At 41.5% G+C, this 22,885-nt stretch overlaps 1 protein-coding gene across 5 annotated transcripts in view; it reads right to left on the bottom strand.

Annotated features, from left to right (window-relative positions):
- Positions 1 to 22,885, bottom strand: part of PCDH15 (protocadherin related 15) — a 743,522-nt gene that overhangs the window by 506,592 nt on the left and 214,045 nt on the right. For all 5 annotated transcript variants that reach the window (XM_041729528.1, XM_041729523.1, XM_041729527.1 and 2 more), the window contains one exon: positions 23 to 183. In XM_041729528.1, the coding sequence (XP_041585462.1) occupies positions 23 to 183 (161 nt within the window). The remainder of the gene's footprint in view (positions 1 to 22; positions 184 to 22,885) is intronic.

The raw sequence follows: 22,885 nt of genomic DNA, 5'->3' as shown, positions 1-22,885 counted from the left end.
AAAAAAAAAAACAGTCACTAACGTCTCTATCCAGAACTCGGCCCGTGCTGTTCAGGAAGAGCATTTGTTTGACAGGGTCCAGCAACACCCAGTAATCCACGTTGTCCTTTAAGGAAAGTTCGATGGTGGGATCTGGTCCTCCCGCAGTCCCTTTGATGAGCATGTTATCCACCAGAATCGTACCTGCAGGCCAAAGACAGTCATTTGAACACATATGCCAACCGTAGGGATTCTTTAACAAGATCACAGGCTTAAACCCCACCCGACTGGCAAATCTGTTTTCCAGCAAAGACACCCAACGTTCTATCTGGCATTGATATAGAAAATGCCCTGTCTCTGCAAGGCGAAAATAACCTTTATTCCACTATTTATAAATGATGAGCTTGGGAGAGGAAGGTGGCAGGAGGACATTCAACCACTTGGTGAGTTTCATCGTCTATTGCCTCTTCCCCTTTTGACAACTCCAATCTGTTCCCCTCCCCGACCATCACTCCTCACAGGAGTTATCACTGGGTTTCACCCCGAACAAAAGGAAATGCCTGAGACACAGAGACCGATACTTTGGTTCACTCAGTAAGACTTCTGATATGAAAAGAGATACCCTGAAAATAAGAGAAAGGAAGAAACGGAAGACATAAAGAAGTAGCGAGGTCTCCCATGGTGAGAACTGCTTCTTTCTCCTTTTATCTTAGAGCAAATCCATAAAACATAAATCTTAATGTGAAAGACAGGCCAGTGGGCAGACCCACGGCACACTTCATTCTTCTTGCAGGCACGTCCAGGCCACTTGACCAGAACAACACACTATTCCAGTGTTAACAACTTGGTGCTTGCTCACGTACTGTCTTCTCAGCAGGCTGAATTGGGGCTGTCCGTTTGAATGAGTTGAAAAGACAGCACATCTCTAATCTTTCCTATTTTGTTAAAGATTCCATGCATTTTGCAAGTTGGATGCAAACAGCACTGATGCAATTCAAGTCTCATTTTTCCCCCATACAGCAACAATCCTTCTGCCAAACAATAATGCACTATAGCTTAGGGCAATCATTCTCAGCCGATCCATTTTATTAAAATTATGGCATCCAGAAGAGATGTGGCTATGCAAATAAAAATGTACCCTCCTAAAGACATTAGAATAAATGGCATATATCTACAGAACTCATTGCCTTAGGATAGCATACAAGAATATATAGATAATCCATAAATATAAATCTAGCTTGAATAATAATTTAGAATGTATCTGCCGCGTTTTCTTAAGGCATGGTTTGGCCTAAATGTTATATCATTGCATAGTTACAAAAGAAGAGGGGGGTCTCTTTGGAAGATTTTTCTCAGTAAATGAGTAGTAATTAATAATATTAAAAGCTATACTATTTTTCCTTATAATATTATTATCAGTGAGCTTCATCTGCTTAGGGAATATTGAAAGGAACCATCCTTCTTTTGTAACAATAAATCTGAGTAAGGTTTAAACACACACTCTCACACACACATTTCTAAATGGCAGATTATTTTCTTCTACTTTTTTTTCACATACTAGTACACATCCATGTAAATATGGAGTGAAACGGATCCTTCTATTTTTAAATGAAATGACAAATAGATTCCCTACATATAATACATCCAAAAGCACAGTCAGAAAACAATGGCTTTTTCTGACCTAGGAATATGTTCAAGACCCGAGTCGTTTACAAATGCTTCACACAATTAACCTTCGAAATATTATTTAGCAAGTAATTCAACATGTAATTAAGAAATTAAATGGGATTCTATTTCCTGAAGTAGAAAAAAAAAATACAGACATGTACAGTAGTAGGTCGGCTAACATAGGATTTATGCCTCGACTCAGCCGTGCATCATAGCAGGAGCAGCAGGCTTCCCATGACACACGGACACACCACCCATGAGGACACATGGACACACCGTGTAGATACATGGCGGGAAGGGCAGTGAGGTCCCCTCTATGGTCCAAATGGATTTTAACCAGAGGAGTCATAATTGTTATCTTAACAACAATTAAAGTGGTGCAACTGAAACCATGTATCTGGACTTATACTTTGTTGGATGATTTTTAATTTTCATGGAGAAGATCTAACTGCGTTTTCCTGCTCCCTCCTCAGCTCTCTGTTTTTCCATGACTGGGATTCAGCAATAACCATTTCCAGGGTAGTGTGCTGAAAAAGGAAGAGCTTCCCTTTTCTTTGCCAGAGCACACCCTCACATTGCTAAAATCTCTCTGAACTTTCAGAAGCCATGTTACCTTAGGCCAAAAGTTTGGAGATGAGAGACAATAGAGTAAAGTTGAGGAAGATGTAAAGAGTGTTATTTTTTAAAGAAGGAAGAGGAAGAAGAGGAGGAAATGTCACTCTAGCCTCCTTGGAGAGCCCCGTCTTCCATCCTCCCTCCAGCAGAACAGGTGACATCCAGTTGAGGCCAATGCAGAGTCTATCTGCAACCCAGCAGTGGAGACAGCATTTCTTTTGGATCCAGGGTTTCCAGCTGGGGCAGCCTGTGTCCCAACAACCCTGGGTATTTGAGGAGAGCACAGTGTCTTGCAAGTTTTCTCCTTTTTCCAGTAAAATCTTCTCTTTGAGCTGTTCCATATGAGGTTAAAAATCCATTTCCATCCCCAACTCCATTTGTATATAATATAAAGACACAGATACATGAAAAATGAAAGGATAGGATACACGATGCAATGCTAATAAGAAAGCTGGATGACTATGTTGTTACCAGAGAGCAAACCAGAACAAAGACTATTATGAGAGGTGAAGAGACATATTTCATAAAGTAAAGGGATCAATTAATCAACCGATGTCAACCCAAAAGAAACCCATCTTGCAGAAGGCGGTACCAAAGACAGGATTCCTCTTATGTGAAAATTTCCTTTTGTCATGATAAAAAATGGCTGCAGTCAGGAAAAAGTAAATTAAATTTAGTTGATACTCATTTCACTGAAGTTAAGAGAGGCCCGGCCGTGGAAATGATGGAGTCTACTCCAGGATCTACCAGTTACCGACCATGTGAAAGTGAGTAGACTATTCGACCTCACTCACCTGCTTTTTCTCTTGGCTACAAAATCAGGACCAAAACAGAACAAACATTTCTGTAACACCATGTGTATGGACCTGAAAAATAATATGTGTTCTTCTATCCAGAGCACTAACCAAAACAAAAAAATAGTTTTAAAAGAAAGAAAGAAAGAAGAAAGAAAGAAAGAAAGAAAGAAAGAAAGAAAAAGAAAGAAAGAAAGAAAGAAAGAAAGAAAGAAAGAAAGAAAGAAAGAAAGAAAGGAAGAATAAATACTAGAACAGTTAAATATTTTCACCAGGCAACATAGTCAATATTTTCCAGCCTTAAACATTTGGGCTTGTGGTTCTTCCTTCAAAGAGTAGGTATCTACAGGTGCCTGGGTGGCTCAGTCAGTTGTGTCTGAGTTTTTATTTTGGCTCAGGTCATGATCTCAGGGTCATGAGATCGAGCCCCATGTGGGGCTCCACACTCAGCTCAGTGAGGAGTCTGCTTGAGGATACCCTCTCTCCCTCTCCCTCCACCTCTTCCCCCATGCCTTTGCACTCTCACTTGCTCTTTCTCCAAAATAAATAAGTCTTAAAAGGGTAGGTATTGATGGTGATTTGCTTCCAGATAGAGGCATTTTTTCATCAACATTTAAAAATTGATCATCCAGTAGTTAGCTATCTTCATTAATCTCTTATTTTATGTCAGAGAAATAACTCTGCAATAACTTCACCTGTACCCACAGCTCCTCCAGGTGGAGATATTATCTATCAATTGTAGACACTAATGTGGAGGCTCTACTTGAACTCAATAAGGGGGCTGCACTAGATTTTCAGCTTTTCTTTTATGATCTTCTTACGTAGCTAAGTCTTAGCTTTTAATTTAAAAAAAAAGGTTTCTTGGAATATTTCAAGACATAAGTATGCTGTAAAATAACTTATGAATCAGGACAATTTCCTCATTATACTGATGCCTTTCCCTACTCAGCAGTGTGCATGACGTAAGTGGCATCAAAGAAGCAACCTGTTAGGTTGCTCTAATGGCTGAACTAGATGACATATGTGAAGTACTGATTGCAGTCCCTGGTACGGAATAAAGACTTGAAACATTTAAGTTATGGTTACTGTTGTTGTCATTAAAATTTTTGAAAGAGAAATCACCTGAAGCTAAATAAAGCAAGATGAGTTATTTTACGTCCCAGGATTCTTTACAAAGCCAGTCTACTGTTCATTTCCCAAACTTAGGGTGCTCGTGTTTGGTCAATGCCTAGCCATGGTGGAAGTCTGGGAGAGTTTATAGGGACTCAAAGATCTGAGTCCCAAGTAATCATTCTAGGAAGTTAGAAGGCAGAGAGAGAATGCTTTCTGTAGACCAAAGCATAGAGAGAACCTCTGATATCCAACTGATGGGCCATCTGTCCAGGCCCACCAATAATAGGGGGTCCACTCTTTCCATTTTCTAACCACAGACGACTCTGGTAGAATCTCAGATTAGATTTGATGCTAAAAATGTTCTTACTTAACAAATTCATACTATTAGCAATCATTAGACTGAATACTTTCTACTCATCCCAGCACATATGTGGTTCTATAGGAACTAAAAATAGACACACATTATAGGACACACACACATTATAGGAACTAAATATGTATATATAGTTATGTAGTATGTATAGTATGTATATGTATACACACGTAAAACTAAATATAAATATATATTACCTTTATACTACATTTATATTTACAATATCATTTTATATTACATTACATATTATGTTTATAGGAAGTGCATATATTTATCTATACTGTATATTGTATAGATAAAAATTAGATATTTACTGTTTTTCCTCTGAAAATCATCTGCTTCTTTAAACAGGCAGTTATAACACAAATGAATTACTCTCTAAAAATGCTGTGGAGGTGGCCATGGGGGGTGGGGTCCATCGCCTTCCTAATTAACCTAATTCAACAAAGCTGAAAACGTAAGTTCTACAGGGAGAGAGAGTAATTGACTGTTTGGGTTCATTCCAAACATTAAAATAAAGAAAATCACTCTGCCCAGAACCTACTAGTGTTGCTATAAAATAATTAATTATTCAAAGGTATATGACCAGTATGGATTGCATAAAATCTCTTACAACAGTCTTTCCCCAGTTTAATCCAGTTGGCAAAATGCTCAGCTGCATCATCTAGCCAGAAGAATCCACTGCATGTTACTCCCTGCAAATGAAAACATAAACAAAGCTCCCAAATGCACATTATTTGACTAAAACAAATTTGAAGATAAAATAGAAAAAGAAGGAAAACGTAGTTATCTCTAGTTTTTCAGTAAGGTTAACCAGTATGTATGGCCATGACATTGAGTAAAAACTAGATTTCAAGATTAAGAGGCTAAACAAAATTTCTCATGCTCAAATCTTCTTTGTCAAAACTTTCCAGGACTTTCTTACAAGTAAAGTAAAAATCCATTTTGATTTTTCACATTTCTTGGTTTACATTTATATAAATTATACATTCCAGCTAAGCATATATCCTTAATAAAGCCAGATCACTCCTTGGTATGCTCCTACAGGGAAAGAAATACAGGCGTATCCAACAGCTTCATGGAAAATGTAAATTTTGACTGGGCTCCCTTTGAATAGTATTTATTGGATGTATTTATTACACACATGCAGTATCTGCTAAAGTTGGAAAATGACCCCAATCCAGTCAACAGTGGTGAGACCAAAAAATCGTGCAAAAATTACAGGTATACTGCTTTGCAAAATGACACTGGTCTTTACAAAGTATACTTTATTTACTTCAAAAGAAAAAAAAAATCACAAAATGCACAGCTTTGCCCGAGGGCACTTCACTTACATTATCTGAGTAACAATACCTTTTACTTTCTTGTGATTTTTACTTCATGATGTTTGAGAGGGGGTCTCAAGCATGGACCAGACATACAAGTATAAAACTTCAAAATTAAGAGGTTTTTTTTCCTTCTCTCTTTAATTTTTCCCTTAGAAATTGATATAAATGGCTTCCATTTAGATAACCCCTAGTATGTGTGTTCTATTGGGAGTAAAGTATTAAGCAAATGCATATGTATTATACAGTTTGGTGTAGAAGTCGTGTTTATTTTGTTTATATGTCCCTTATCCAACTCAAAATAGGATCAAATAAAAATTTTAGAATCAGAAGAAAGCCTGCCCTTCCTTCATCACACAGCCATGAGGAAAACGAAGCTGATCACAAGCACCAGAACTGACCCAGTCAGTGTAGCTAAAAAACACATATTCAAGTCTAGACCTCAGGTTTACTATTTCACAAGATATCCTTTCTCTCTTTAAAAAAAATATTTTATTTACTTATTCATGAAAGACACACAGAGAGAGGCAGAGACACAGGCAGAGGGAGAAGCAGCCTCCCTGCAGATAGCCTGATGCAGGACTCGATCCTGAGACTCCAGGATCATACCCTGAGCCAAAGGCAGATGCTCAACTGCTGAGCCACCCAGGTGTCCCAGTAGATCTCCTTTCTCCAAGCCTTGCTATTACACTGAAAATATAAAAACTTTGAAAAAAATAAGTATGAAATGATGAAAACCTTGTTAGTTTGTAGATCATGGGTAGTTGACTTTAAGGACAGCCCAATACATCTTCAGCTCAGACTGGGAGTATTAGCATAGGGAAGTGAACACACTAACCCAGAGTCCCTTGGAACACGATGGCACCTCTTCCCCAGTGTGATGTGGGGAAGAATCCTGACCACAGAAGGTGGACCCTGAGCCTCCCAGAAGCTAGAAAGTCTCCATGGTGGATAGACTCTGAAGGTGACCCCTGGGATGCTTGCCTCCCCGCTTGACGTGAGTCCCTCCCCTTGAGTGTGGGTGGGACCTGTGACTTGCTTCTAACCAAAGAATACAGCAAAGAGGATGGGAAGTTATGTTCACACAGACATTATATGGTGACATTACATGAGATCCCAATGACTGTCGTGTTGAGTATCTGTCTCTTTCCCTTCCTAATTCTGACAAATCAATTAGCCATACTGTGAGGGCCACTTGACAAGGAACTCTGGCGGCCTGTAGAGGCACAGGGTGGTCTCAGCTGACAGCCAGCCAGACACAGAAGACTTTAGTCCCACAGCCACAAGGAAGGAGATGTTGCCAGCAGAGTGAGCCTCAGTGAGCCTAGAAGCAGATGCCCCCCCTTGTCGCATCTCAGTGAGACTGTAGCCCTGACAGCTCAACTACGGTGTTGTGAGGCCCAAAGCAGAGGGCTTAGACCCCTGTGCTTGGACCCCTGGCCCACGGAACCTATGAAATAATAATAATAAATGTCTGTTGTTGCAAAACACTGTTGGTTTTACTAATATTATATACCAACAGGTAAGTAATACAGCTCTAAAGCCAAAAGAATCTACATTCAAAATCACGGCCTCACTAACACTCTGATTTTAGGCTAGTTTCCTAGATTCTTGTAATTAGCAATATGCATTATTAATATACACTAATTAATACACATTACCATGAGGAATAAATAATATGCATAAGCAGAAACACATTTTTACTCAATGAATACTACTTTTCATCCCATTGTCACTGGGAGTTTATATAGAATGAAGCATAGAAAGGGGTTACTTGTTCTGTTCATTTAATTGGAGACATTAGCCAGGATGTTTTAAAATAAAATCTTTTTTTTTTTTTGTTTTTACAACTGCAATAAAAGAAAAAAGGAGAAGACCATGCAGATGCAAAACAGAAAATAAAAGGTGGAGGAGGGGACCATAGTTATCACTGAGGATGTTTCCTGGGGTGAAAGCCATTTCTTCCTGGCAAAAATAAACATGAAGAAGATAACAAGCAAGGGAGGTCACATTACTCAAGGTCACAATGCGCACCAACACCTGCTTACCATATCAGCTGGGCTCAGTGATTAAACATAAACTAAGAGAACTACAATGTACTCAATCCATGGGCATATTAAAATGGTGAAGGTTCATACTCTTGGAATTCTGCAAGATTTTCTTATTTTCAGACCGTGTGATGGATGCAGTTGATGAAACAGACCACACGGTTTTTAAAATTAACAATCAGGTTAGTTTAAACCCAGATCTCCCATGTTTCCCACCCATGGAAATAAGGCAGATGCTAATTAGGCAGCTGCTGCTCACACACAAAAAAAGTCTATTTGGCTGAAATTAGTGAAACCAAACTCTTTAAAGACACTGTTTTGTGTATGAAAGATTGAGTGATTTAAAAGAGAAAAAAGCCAAGAAGTTCTTGAAGAGGCTCAACCTTTCAACCTGGGCTCCATTAGAATCTCTTAGAAAACCTGAATCCAGATTGTTCTCTGACTCCAGCAATAAATGGAACCTCTAACAAGATAAGGATCTCATTTATTTATTTATTATTATTATTATTTTTTACCAAAACTTCACTTGAGGATGGGAATTTGCTTTCTTTAGTGAAGCTGAAGCTGTAGGAAATTTTCACTATTGTTAAATGTGTGATTTAAAATAAACAGGACTTCAATGATTAAACAGTTCAATCCCATATATTTATCAGTGGGATCCATCACACTGGAAGAATGACAGCCACCTAGGAAACACTCTGTTGGGGGTGTTTCCCTACTCTTCTTTAGAAGTTTGAAGAGTTTATACAAATTTGTAAATATAATTTAAAATGTTTACAGGAGTTCGATTATTAAAGGTGACACAGAGAGGGGCTCCTGGATGGCTGTGGGTTAAGCATCTGCTTCAGCTCAGGTCATGATCTCAGGGTTGTTGGGGCCAGGCGGGGAGAGAAACTCCTCAGGATGGGGATACCCCAAATGGCTGAGGTTCCTGTCACCACCTCCACCTGGGACGCCAATGGACCAATGACCTGCTGACAGCTTGACGCAGACCCTTAGACCTCTCCTTTGGACTTCCCCAACCGGACCCAATGCCCTTCAAACCCCAGAGGAGGAAGTCACCTTTGACTGGCCGAATTGCGATCCTCCCTTTGCAGATGAGCCGACCAACAGGAAGCCTTCTGCCTTACAACGTTAGGTAAACCCCCGCCACCTTGTCTTGGCGCGACTTCCCCGACTCACTTTCCCTCCGTGAGTCGGGGAACCTCGCCCGAGGTGCCTGCAATAAAATCTGTTCTTGGACCCTCGCTTGCCTTGGCGGTCTCATTTCCATTTAGTTACTAAAAAACCTAACAAGGGTCCTGGGTTCGAGTCCTGCATTGGGCTCCCTGCTCAGTGGGGCATCTGCTTCTCCCTCTCCCTCTGCCCTTCTCACCCCCATGCCCGCTAGTGCACTCACATCTACTCTCTCTTTCTCAAATAAATAAATAAGATCTTTTCAAAAAACGACAGAGAATTAATGGTGTAAAGGAATTAAGTCTATTAAACTTACAAATTAAGAGAGCATTAGTCAATAACAAAGTAAGGGATTTTCTCTCTCTCTCCTCTTTTTTTTTTTTTAAATTATTATTATTTTTCTTTTTAAATTTTTTTATCTATTTATGATAGTCACAGAGAGAAAGAGAGGCAGAGACAAAGGCGGAGGGAGAAGCAGGCTCCATGCACCGGGAGCCCGACATGGGATTCGATCCCGGGTCTCCAGGATCGCGCCCTGGGCCAAAGGCAGGCGCCAAACCGCTGCACCACCCAGGGATCCCTCTCCTCTTTTTTTTTAAACTAGTTTTCTATATTTATTACAGGGATGATACAATTGATAACCTGAGTTTAATATAATTAATTGAACTTCAGGCTAAATACAGTTTTGATTTTAAATTTACCACTTCAAAAATTTTAGCTAAAACCAAAGCAGTTTCCCATGTAGACACTCCTCTCGGTAAACAAAACAAAAAAACAAGGAAGCAAAAGTGTCTCATTTAAAAGGGATTGAAGGAAGTGTTACTTAAGAGATTGGAGATGATAAACAAAACAGGGAAAGAATTAATGGTCCTAATGAAACAATGGATCCATCTTCCAACAACTGATTGTTCTGTATTTTCTGAGTTTCTGGTTGTTCCAACATGGGTTTGTATTCGGGATAGCAAGATAGGTCCTATCATAGTGTTCTCTCATTTCTCACTTCGGATTTCACTCACAGTAAGTATTTAAAATATTTTATCACATAGACCAGTTTGTACAATAGCAATGTGGTTTTCCAGTAATTCTGGGAGGATCCTGAGGGTCACAACTCTAAAGTTACATCCATTTCCTCACCTCCAAAATCAGTCAAAGAAATATGCTGTAAACAATTAGGTGAGAGCTGCTTTAATGAGGAATTGGACTAAAGCAGAGACCATGAGGGATTTTAAAACGCACTAAATGTCAATTGGAAAGATGTCCCAGAAAAATATTTTACTTCAATCGGTAATTGGCCCCTGGAAGCCATGAATTAATTGGAAGACATATTTGGTACATTATGTAATCAAGAATAATTTGCTTCTTTATATAAAAGGAGATGCATGTGAAGATAGTGAAGTCTGTCATTTTTTTGTCATAATGTCTCTGCAATAAAAACTAAATAAGCTTCATTGAACTTTATTATTCAAGAGCCACACCCAAATGTTAAAAGCTTTCTAGAAAAGACAACTTCTTAAAGTGCTTTCTTCAACGTTATACTAAATAACAGATTTTTAAAAAATCTATAGCAGGTACAGGACGATAGGCTCATTATATGAGAAGCTAACCGAGCTCAGCAAATTTAATTTAATAGGCTTTATAACTACTAATGGAAATACACTTTCTAAGTCTTATCCCTTTTACAGAGTATTATTTCCATTTCTTAAAAAAAATCAAATAAAAAAACAAATTAAAGTAAATAAGCTTCTTTCAGATACTTTTAACAGGTAATTTTAATTGCTTAGTTTCTATGATGAAATTCAGAGGAAAGTATTTTATGGATTGAAGAAGCTATTTTAAAGCCTTGCAACAGTGCATTTCCAGAATCTGTGTTATCTTGGCACTTTTTTATTTAGAGGAGAGGACGTCTGCTGAACTTGATCCAGATTAACCAGAGATCCATTTAAAAGTGATCGTCTACTTTTTATATTTAGTTTACTAGCACTCAAATAAAATTAAAAGCTGTGCACACTTAAGACTACAAGACTATTAACTTGCATTTGAATCTCTTAATAACCTAATATTAATTGATACCCAAGAAATTAGTCTTCCTTGCGTAGAAAAGCTACCCATGGGCAGCCCTGGTGGCACAGCGGTTTAGCGCCGCCTGCAGCCCAGGTTGTGAATCTGGAGACCTGAGATAGAGTCCCACATCCGGCTCCCTGCATGGAGCCTGCTTCTCCCTCTGCCTGTGTCTCTGCCTCTCTCTCTCTCTCTCTCTCTCTCTTTCTCTCTCTCTGTGTGTGTCTCTCATGAATAAATAAATAAAATCTTAAAAAAAAAAGAAAAGAAAAGCAACCCTTCTATTAAAAAAGAAAAGTAAACAACATCCAGGTCGCTAAATATCAAAGGGTAAAAGAATTCATCTGTAACTTAAAATTTTTATTTCACCAGTTAGTAAGTTTACCAGGATTTATCAGGATCCTTGCACAGTGTCATGGTACGGATTGTAGGCAGCTTCAAGTTTGTTTACACAAAGATTTTATTTATTTATTCATGAGAGACACAGAGAGAGAGAGAAAGAGAAAGAGAGAGAGAGAGAGGCAGAGACCCAGGCAGAGGGAGAAGCAGGCTCCATGCAGGGAGCCCGACGCGGGACTTGATCCCAGGACCCTGGGGTCACACCCTGAGCTGAAGGCTGACGCTCAACCACTTAGGCACCCAGGTGACCCCAACAGCTTAGATTTAAAAGAAGCTTCTCTGGGTGGCTAAGGTGAGCAAGTCTTTTGGAAGAAAGCTGGCCAGAGCCATGTGTGCTCCCAGGGAACTGGTTGTGCAAGTTCTTCTCTCCGAGGTGGTTAAGAGGGGGCATCAGGCCTCTCTCACTACCACACCTGCTCACCGTCTGTGCAGCTGGGGTGAGGCCAGCAGAGAAGACTCCCAGGGTCCAACAGTGGAGCTTTCCTTAGGGAGCCCCGGCAGCCTGGAGAGGCTGGGCGCCAGCTCCCTGAGTGGTGTCTTAGCTGCTAGCTCCTTGGCTGAAATGCGGACGCCTACCGCAATCTGTAAGTGAGCGCAAGCCATTGTTTCCTGGGGCAGGGTGCTCCTGCCATACACCCCCCACCCCCCTCTCCCTCCTTCTTACCCTTACCTCTACTGCTCTAGAAAGAGAAAGCTAAATAAATAATTAATTAATTCATTAATTAATAATAAATTAATTAATTAATTAATTAATTAATTAATTAAATTTTTTAAGAAGGAAGAGAAAGCTCCCCTCTGCAGAACCGAGGGCCTCTGCCCTGCGTGGAACTCCCTGAAGAGCTGTGCAGCCCCCACCGGGCCTCTGATAAACAACCTGCTCTGTGTTCCTCTAAAAGCGTGTCTGAAGTCAGTGGGCCCCACTTGCAGTGAAGACAAAAAAGCTAACGAGGCAGGAGTCTGAGCCAACCCCCAGAAACCACTGTGAGAACGTGTAATTTAAATGACGTGCTATCTTCTCGTGGTACGCGTGTTTCTAAAGTGCTAAAGAAAAGAAAAATAAGTCGGATGCCTGAGGTTTCCACGGTGCAAGCCGCGTCTGCAGGTTGGCAAATCAACAGTCCCGGCCTCCGTGGCTCTATCACGATGCTCTCACATGCTTGCCAGCAGGTGCCACCAAAACCCTGGCAGCTTCTGGATCTTCTTGGTGAGTATTGTCTGGGGGCCTTGGGGTTGAATTGACCGTGGGGGTCAGTCCTCAGGCAGCCGAGGGATATCGTGTCTCACCAAGTAGAGGACTGTGTGTTTCTGGCCAGACTTTGTGACTCCTGCTAAGGGCGGACCTGCTTACTAGCAGGCCCAAGCGGCCTATCTGAGTTGTTTTCCTCGCTCAATAGTTCACATGCCCAAGTGGTTGTAACGGATGGCCCTGGATGTGCTGGGAGGACTGATTTGTTTCTTTTTTTTTTAATTTTTTTTTTTTTAACTAATATGAATAAAAGAAATGCCTTTACCAAAAACAGATTTTGGGAACTGGTTCAGTGTCTACGCACTAGAAGTAAGATGACGCTAGACACTTAAGGTACAACCCAAAGACTATGGTTGGAAGAAGAGCAAATCTGGGAGCGGGGAGGCCTCTCACCTCCAACAAATGGCAGAGGGAGCAGGATGGTGGGCGCAGGGGTCCAGGTGGGTGTAGGCCAGCTTTGGGGCAGGTCCCTTGACAGAGGTCCTTGAGCCTTTGGAGTGTCCCATGGGGACACGGGCTGATACACAGCTGAGCGCGTATGGACGGGACGTGCATTTCCTTGCAGGCATCTTGCCCATCATTCCCAGATTTGGAAAATTTTCATGAACTAGGGCCTAAAGCTTCCAAACCTTTTCTTTGTATGTAAGTCGATGTCCATGAAGAGATCCCATCAAGGAAACGGTTAGAATAAACAAGGAGAGAGCTGATAACGGAGGGGCTTGTTCTCATCAAAGCGAATCAGCCACACTTTTTGGAATTAAAAAAAATTTTTTAAGTGCTATGTTTACTCAAATTATATTATTTAGTTCTCAGAGGGTCCTTGCCTACTGCTCTTTTGGTCCCACCACAGCCCAGCTGCCTATGCAGGGTTCCTGATTCCTCCCCAGCCGTTTGTAAGACTTCTGTATGGGATATACGGGGGGTCATCCTCCTTCGTAAAACTAGTACGAACCGTTTTGGTCCTCACTTCTTTAGGATCATTTCCACCACCTGCATTTGGTTAACGACTACAGTCTCATTCAGAAGTGTGTCTCTTCATGATGAAGAAGTCCAGTAAACCACCTTCATCATCGGTTTTTTGAGGTTACGGACAACACACTTCATTCCCCAAACTTAGCTAATAATGTTCACGCGATAGCGAAGAGAGGCTTCATGTAATCATTTGACTGATTATGAACCTAGCGATACAAAAGGTATCTTCTCTGCATTCTGGAACATTCTGGATGGCGGTTGGTAAATTGACGTCTTACCGTTGCCTATGGTCACAGAGTCCCACTCCACAAGTCCCAGCTCAGGAACACCCCGCTGGTCTGTCCCCCCCGCCCCTCGGCCACTAACCCAAGTCCACGGTCACGCACGTAGTTGTCTCAGCAAATTGCTACAATTTCTAACGGCTGATTCACAAGCTCTGTGGGAATCGAGTCAGAACCGTGAGGAGCACTTGGAGTCGACCTGGCCCAGCTGCCTCGGAGCCCAGAATGGGTGGAGACAAATGGAGAGTGTGGGTCCCATCGGCTACGGTGTCATCGCACGCACTCCCTGAGGGTTGGTCACTACTAGTGCTGGCACAGCAAACAAGGGACAAGGAGAGGCAAAAGTAAGGCAAAACACAGCTGCCCGAATCCCAGAGGCGGCCAGGAGGCCAAAGGGGTTCACTCCCCGACTCGCTGTATCCTCTGCGCTCACCTTCCCCAAACACCTGCACTGAATGGGGTTGACCTAGTGGGAGGACACAAAGCTCCATCTGGGCAGGACCTGTGGCCTTGGCCGTCTTGTTTTGTGCTCTGCCAGTTTCCCACTGCCAGGCCTTTGGGGCCGGGGAGAACCATGGGACATTTTGATAAATGTCTTGGGTTCCTACTTGGTCCATTCACCTCCCGTGTCCTTCCTCAACCTGCCTGAGGGCATCAAGGCTAATTATCCCCAGTTAATACAGAGAACACTTGCTCAGACAAGAGGTTCATCAGCTTGAGTTCACAAAAAGCCAGGGGGCAATTCAAGCCCCCAGTGCAGCCAAACCATGACTCGGTTTCCTGATGGACACATGCATCCTCAGGTCATAGGAACTCAAATTCTACCCAGCCCAACGTCTTGGGGCACAGAGCAAAAATGTCCTGACCTCTGTTCCTAATGCATAACCACCTACCACAGGAGAACAAGACAGCCTCACAGAATATCATCTCAAAGCTAGCCCTAATCTAAGGATTTAGGGGCGTCCCTCCATCTGAGCTAGCCAGTGGATTCTGGGTGGGGGAACGTGGTGGTAACACCAATGAATTATTCTGTGGATGTGAGCTTTTTGCTATGCTCCTTGGCTTTACAATAAATCCCCTGGCTGGGCACAAGGCTGTGTTGCCACCATAAAATGGTAAAGACATTGGAAAAGGTATTGTCTGTGCCTATGAATGGGGATTCGGGCAGAAGCACTGCAGGCAGGTGATGCCAAATCCACACCGAGCAATGTGTTGTCTTCTCTGTGATAAAAGAGGGTCTATGTCCCTGGACATCCAGCCAGCTCCCCTGGGCAATGACACCCTATTAGTGAGTCAGATGTGGTCTCTCTCACCAGCGCAATGGACATTTAGCAATAGGGGAAACCAGGTCAGCCTTAGGACGCCACTGGTGGAGCCTATGCATAATCCGATTCTTGTCACCATGTTCACTTTCCACAGAATCATTTTCTTCTTCCTCCTGAGATCAGAAAACTACATTTCATGGCAGCACTTTCACCGCCATCCCAAAATCTACAGGTAGAGCTCGCCAAGGGAGCTGGGTACTTACTCCCTTTCCTGATACAGTTGTCAAGCCTTGTTGCAGTGTATGTCCCCTGGGCACCCTTGAAGTTTATGAATAAAGGGGATCTTATCAGGTCATATATAAGAATAAGCCCATTTCACTCTCCTATCACCCTGAGTCTTTAAACTCCTCTGAAGTAGTGGTTCTCAACTTTAATAGGAATATTCTAGAGATCTTGTTAGAATTATCAATTCTGATTTAGCAGATATGTTTAGTATCTATATAGAGTCTTGTTGGTGCTGTTGGTGCTTGCTTGCATATCCCACTTCGAATAACGTAGGTTTATCACAATGGCTCCCAGGGTACAGTGTGCATGGGCTTTGCATGGCAACCTTTTAGAAACGTCTATTTGTGCCTTCGCTCCAGATTAGCATGTTATAAACCTGAAGGGTAGGTCTCAGGGATCTGTTTTAGGAGTCACCTGTGTCATTCTGATCCTTGTTAATGATCGAGAACCTCTCTTGTATAACAGCCTGGTGAAGTTTTGACATGTTGACCTCATCGAGTATAAGCTGCCATTGAAGACTGGCTTCTATTACCCAATCTGGCAGACTCTTTTTTTTTTTTTTTCTGGCAGACTCTTAACACCACTTGTCAGGGTGCTAGACAACATGCTACACACTGCATCCAGGGTGAGTGCACTCCTAAAAAGGAATTGGCCCCAGTAAGTTTTACATTTCATTTGTCATTGTCTGACACCTTCTGAATTCACTCCTGTACACGCTTCCTAGCTCCCTGCCAATAGGGCTTGACAGTGTCCTGCACCTGTTTTGGGGTACAGGCTACCTTGTTATGGAGCTCATCTTGCTTCTCTTTGAGCTGTCTGGAACTAACACTTCTTGTGGGCCTAGAGGCAACAACGGGGGGTAGAGGTGGATTCTGAGAAGAATCATCAGCAGCTCATGAAGAGATTGTCTAAGTACAGACAGTGTAAGGCTGTTAAGAAGAGGAGGGCTGACTGCCTGGGGTCTACAGAGAGGGGAAGGGTTTACCTTCACTGCCCAAAGGGGCCTGAGGAATTCAGAGGCTCCATGTTCTCAGCCTTTCCATTTTCCCATCTCATATCTCCTCATCTCTCTTATTCCCATTCAATACCATTTTGTTGGCTTGAGAGACCTGGGCATGTTGGGAATCGAAGCGGCCCTGTGTCTCCAAAACATGTACAATTACAAAGAGATGTAAGGTTCCTTCAAAATTGCCATGAAGACTTTCTGCTTCTCCACATGTATTCTTATGGTATTTCACGGCTTCACATTTTCCCCATGTATATATTCAAGAGTTATCCAGAGAAACCAAATGCAATTATAATTACTACTGTTGCCATAGTGATTAAATGCTTCAGCCACTTGATTGCCCAAAACTCTACACCTGCTTGTCATCCGAGGCTACTACAGGTGCTAATTTGAATAATTGCCATGCCATCCTTGGCATGGATGAGCCATATGCTGTTTGGAGCTCCCAGCCCCAGGAATGGAGATTATCCCTGACTTCTCAAATATATGCACAATGCAATCCAAGCATCTCATTTCCAATTTCTTTTCTCCTGGGGATAATTCAAGCACCAATTACTGTATTAGTCGGCATACTAGCAGGAAGAAGATATCACCCTCAAATTAGGCTAATCGAATGTGGATTTAGCAAAGGACTCCTTGACAGAGGTGTGGGCAGGTACCGGGAGACTACAAGGGGTAATGTCATACACTCAAAAAAAAAAAAAAAACAAGGGATCTGCAAAGAAAAAAATCACCAGAAAACAAAACAAAACAGACCCCCAAAGGTGAATGTAAAAGTCACACTTGGAGAGAAAGGCATACAGCCAGAGAAGGAGCCAAGGAGACATATATTCGGCACTTACCCTTGGCTCTTCCTCCATTTCTTGCCCATTGGTGGCAGCCAACAGAAATCCAGAGGGCTCAGGAGCCTTTGGATGTGACCCATATCACAGCTTGCAGGAGACCAGGTGTGAAGGGCAAATGTCTATGCCCACACACTCGTCTCCTTCATAGCAAGGAAATCTCTCCTAGATACATCTTGTTGAAAGAATCTAAGAGCAGTTAATTATAGAACATAGATTCCAGCAGAAATAAGAAGGGATTTGTGAGATAAAATTTGAACGCTAGGCTTACAACAGTGAGGACTAGTACGAGGCATGACAAAGCTGGGGGTTCTGACATTAGTGGCCATTTGCTCCGTGTGTCTGTGTAAAATCATCTCTGATTGTCTCATTTGCATTGTATCTACTTTGCTCCCACTTCCTTCTCCCCACTATCAGAACAGCAAGTGCCTTTTTAAACCCAGTTTAAGAAAAAAAAAGAATTTATTAGACTCTATAACGAACAAGATTCTGTTATGAGCACACACACAAAAAGTTAGACTCACAAGTTTAGATCCTACTGACCATACTTGTGAGATTATACAGTCCTATAACATTTTGCTCTAACGTGCCATATATATAAAAACAAAAGCTCATTAGGTTCTTCTATAAGAATGTACAATATTCTGGGGTGCCTGGGTGGCTTAGCCAGTAAGTGTCTGGCTTTGGCACAGGTCAAATCTCAGGGTCCTGGGATCGAGCCCTGCTCAGTGGGGAGTCTGCTTCTCCCTCTCCCTCTGCCCTGCCCCACCCTCAGTAGGGCAACGGGCTCACCTTTCTAGAGAATAAGTTAAATGTACCCTCCTTTGGATGGAATCCATTTGCTGACCACACTGGGAATACACTTCACCTTAGGGAATCCTTCTCCTTAGCCCTAGGCACATCCCTCCACAACACGACCATGTGGCCCCGTAAAGGCCACTTGCTCTCACAGCTGATGAAAATGGCAATAATCTAATGAGAGTGTACTCAAAACGGAATGCCCATTGTATGGCATGCTCGTGTTCACTACTGGAGAATTTTCACCTCACAGAGTAACTCCTCAAGAGGAGAGCTCATACCTGTCCTTATGAGCTTTTGAACATATTCCTGGGAGATTTTATCCCCATGTTCCCCCAAAACCGCTCTTGTCTAGGATACAATGGCCTCCCTTGTTGTTGAATTCTGGAGTCGGTCCTCAACTTTCTACTTCATTTACCAACAACACTTCTCACAATCACATTCTCCTCTGTATTACCCTTTTACCCACCTTTTAGAATACCATACATTCATTTGGGGAATATAAAAAATAGTGAAAGGGAATAAAGGGGAAAGGAGAGAAAATGAGTGGGAAATATCAGTGAGGGAGACAACATGAGAGACACCTAAATCTGGGAAACGAACAAGGGGTAGTGGAAGGGGAGGTGGGGAGGGGGTTGGGGGGACTGGGTGACGGGCACTGAGGGGGGCACTTGACCGGATGAGCACTGGGTGTTATGCTATATGTTGACAAATTGAACTCCAATAAAAAATATACAAAAAAAGAAATTAATAGACTCACTTCTATATCACTGTTCGTCTACTCTCAGCCTCTCCTACTTGCTCATCTTTTCTTTCCTTATGTATCTTCTTTCTGATGGTCTCATTCAATGCCATCTCCACCCTCAATTCATGACTCCCAAATTTATATCTCTAGTCGTGCTGTCACTCGGGGCCAAGGATACACATCCTAACTGCCTTCTCCACATCTCCACTCAGATGACTGCTAAGCAAATCCAATGGAGATCCGATTGAAATGAGCTCTGGATCCTTCCAGGCACTTCCAGGCATTCTCATCTTGTTGTCTTTCTCACATGAGTCATGGGAGACTCCTTTTTCCAATTTTTCCAGACAGAATCATTGTAACTCATTGTTGACTCAGTGTCCCTCAGGTCTCACATCCAGTTTGTGAGAAAATACTAATATATATAAAATACGTCCAGATTTGATTTTTTTAATTCCCTTTATTGTTACCGACTTGGTTTATGTCAATATTATCTATTGCCTAGAGTATTGCAATAAATTCCTAGATAATCTTTCTGTTTTAGACCTTATCCTGTTTCAGTCCATTCTCAACACAACATAAAGCATAAGTCAGCTTAAAACTCCCTAGTGACTCCCAATGTCTCAGAAAATAAAACAAAGCCTTCTGTGGTTCTAACATGCCTGGTTTAATTTTGTCCTTTCAACCACTGGCCTACAAGCTACTTCTCCAATACATGAAGCACGCTCCCAAATTAGCACCTTGTTCTTGGGTCCTCTACCCAGACCCTCCTTCTCTAGGAAGATGCATACACATACATACCATATAACACACTACACACGACATACTGATGTGTGGTACATTCCTGTTCCCTCCAGCAGGTTTTGTTTTTCCTCCTGGGTGAATTCCTCCATGATCCACTAGGGATTATGGTTTTCATAGTAATGGATTTATTTTAAACATATAGACACTTTGAAATTTGTGGCTGACAATATTTATCTTTTTACCAATTATCAGAAAGCTTAGATATAGGAGCATATCTCATCACTAAGAGGTAACTATATATCATAATACACACTTCCTCAGCCTCAAGTTTTATTTCATCTTATCACATCTTTATTTTTTTATTTCTACCTCAATTCTCATTTATGCTATTATGTGATATTTTATACATTTAAATATCTACCAAAAGAACAAGTGTGATGTAGATACATAGATACAATTAGGCATACGCATTGATTCTTGTTGTTCTGTTGTTGTTGTTGTGGCTATGGACCAGGTATGCAAATCAGCCTTTTCAAAAAGCAAAATCATGATAAGTACTGAACTATTAAAACAGCTTCTCAAATACTGCCATGTGTCACAGCCATCCTATGGTTTTAAGCACTCTAAGAATTATTACTCAGTAATGCAAGGTGGATCTTGTACCCGCCTGGATTTCTATTAGAACCGTCCCTCCCCATAAGTTCCATATGCACCAGAAGACAGTTACTAAAACTCATTGTATTTGGGAGACAATAATTTGACTTCAGGTTTAAATGGAAGATAAATTCCTGCTCATGTGCATCAGAGGGCATATTTGCATGCCCATGTGTGTGCCAGTGCATGTGCATAACAAAGAGAGAGACAGGTGTGGGGAAAATTATATCTGGGTCTTTAGAAAAATGAACATGTGCACACACCCACTCACATGTATTATTAGAAACAAATTTATATGCACAAAAGCCTTTTCTGTCTGAAATGCAGAGTTCAACATGGGATAAATTTAACAGTGAGGAATGCTTTCCTCTCACATCTTCACCGTGTCCGATATTCATGGAATCCTCTGGGCATGGGGCACAGGGTTAGCAATCAGAGAGCTCTGTCCTTGAATGATGAGCTTGAGTGCCAGAAAGAAAAGTCTGTTACATTTCATGAAGCTGCAGTTTAAATATAAAGCTCATGTGTCCTGCTTTTGAAGAAATTCGTTCTAGAGGATAGCAAACAGAAGCTTATATGCACAGATGTGTGGGACAGCACCGATGCAATCATATCACATAATGAGCGACAAGGTAGTAGGGACTGATGGCCTTTGAGACAGTAGCTCATGCCATTCATTCTTGGGACAAGGTTATTCCATGTGATAACTTCTGTATCCTCTCACCAGACTCACTGCAACTTGGCCATAGCCATGCTCAAAGATTCCCAAGGCAATATTTTAATATTTACAAAACAATTCCAAAAATACCAATTTTGTGGTGTACATGACACTAAAGGTTGTCCAGTTGTAAGCATATTCAACTAATTTTGTCTGGAAGTTGGTTTACCTAATGCTCGGTGTCTACTAGTAATTATATGAGGAGAAAAATCAGTGAAATGAATGGCAGAAGTACCTACTAAACCAGATTTTCATTTCTTTGTTAGCTTTCTTTATGGGAGGAGCACACGGGACCCAGAAACTACTAAGTAAAAGTCGCTACTAGGGACTACTCATGTTATACAGTAATTTATGATCCTAACCCTCAGGCTAAGCATGTTTTGCTTGAACAATGATCCCAATACAGCAAAAGACGAGTAGACCATGTAACAGATGTTCAGAACTAATTGTACATGCTAAGTGCTTCTGTCTCATTCTCTTTGGGGATATTCAATGATGATCATTCCTCCATTCCTCTTAAGTTCTACATATTTTTCTCATCTTGTGTCTCCTCTTAACATTTGAGACGTGGATGAATGCTATTGCCATCGCTGCCATTGCTGGGCCCCATGGGTTGTATCACATCCCATTCCATCTTTTTTTTTTTTAATATTTTATTTATTTATTTATTAATGAGAGAGTGCGGCAGAGATACAGGCAGAGGGAGAAGCAGGCTCCATGCAGGGAGCCCGATGTGGGACTCGATCCCGGGTCTCCAGGATCACTTCCTGGGCTGAAGGCGGTGCTAAACCACTGAGCCACCCAGGCTGCCCCTCATCCCATTCCATCTTTAAACCTCTTCTTTACCTTTGGGGTAAGGAACCCACCCAATACTGGAAAACCCTAATAGGAGGGATTTCCTTCTATCTACAGCTTAACCTATCTATACCTGAACGTCCTAGGTTTTAAGTAGAACCCATTATGAGAATTCAGGAGTCACAGCTGACATACATACAAGCAGACATGCAGGCGGCAGGGAGTGCTGACAAAGGAAGAAATCTAAACCAAAAAAAAAAAAAAAAAAGAAAAAAAGGTTTTTCATAACACAAAGGACAATAAGATGTGGATGTCACATGATGTGTTGTGGCCAAGAAGGGCATGACAAGACATGAATGGAGTTCTCACTTCCTTAAGATAATAGTGATTATTCATGGATATGTTGCTAATCTCACTTTAACCTCAAAAGTTTTGATGAGGCAGATATGTTACCTTACTGTGTAAAGGAGGAAACAGCTGCAGGCTAAAAATGAAGACGAGGTTTTTTGCTTTTCTCTACGAACTTACCCATTTTATAAATATATTACTCTTCTCCACCTCTGTAATCTCCTAGATTCCCCCAAATTGACTTTTTTTTAATACAAAATATAATGACACAGTATGTGAAGTCATTTCTCTTACTCCTATTTCCTTATAAAACATAATGAGATGCCTATCAAAAAACTTGCATTGTTGCAAAATGAGGAAGTTTCTCATCCAGCCGGGGTACAGCAAAGGAAAGTGCATTACACACAAGGAAGGATGGCTCCTTCCTTGATATTTTTATCATCAGAATGTGACTGAGATTCTTAACATAATTTTTAGTTCTGAGAGTAATTTAATTAATTTCAGATATTTGGGTCGTTTCCACTTGAATTTAGGTTCAGACACTCTGCGAGTGTGTATATTTAAAATCTATATAAAATCAGCCTCATTACCTGTAAGCTGTGAGTATACTCTTTACTCTAATCAAACCAGAACTATGAGGT

Source organism: Vulpes lagopus, chromosome 14 (assembly GCF_018345385.1).
Source record: "Vulpes lagopus strain Blue_001 chromosome 14, ASM1834538v1, whole genome shotgun sequence".
NCBI lineage: Eukaryota > Metazoa > Chordata > Mammalia > Carnivora > Canidae > Vulpes > Vulpes lagopus.
Note: the sequence above shows the minus strand (reverse complement) of the source record. Positions and strands in the feature narration are given on the sequence as shown.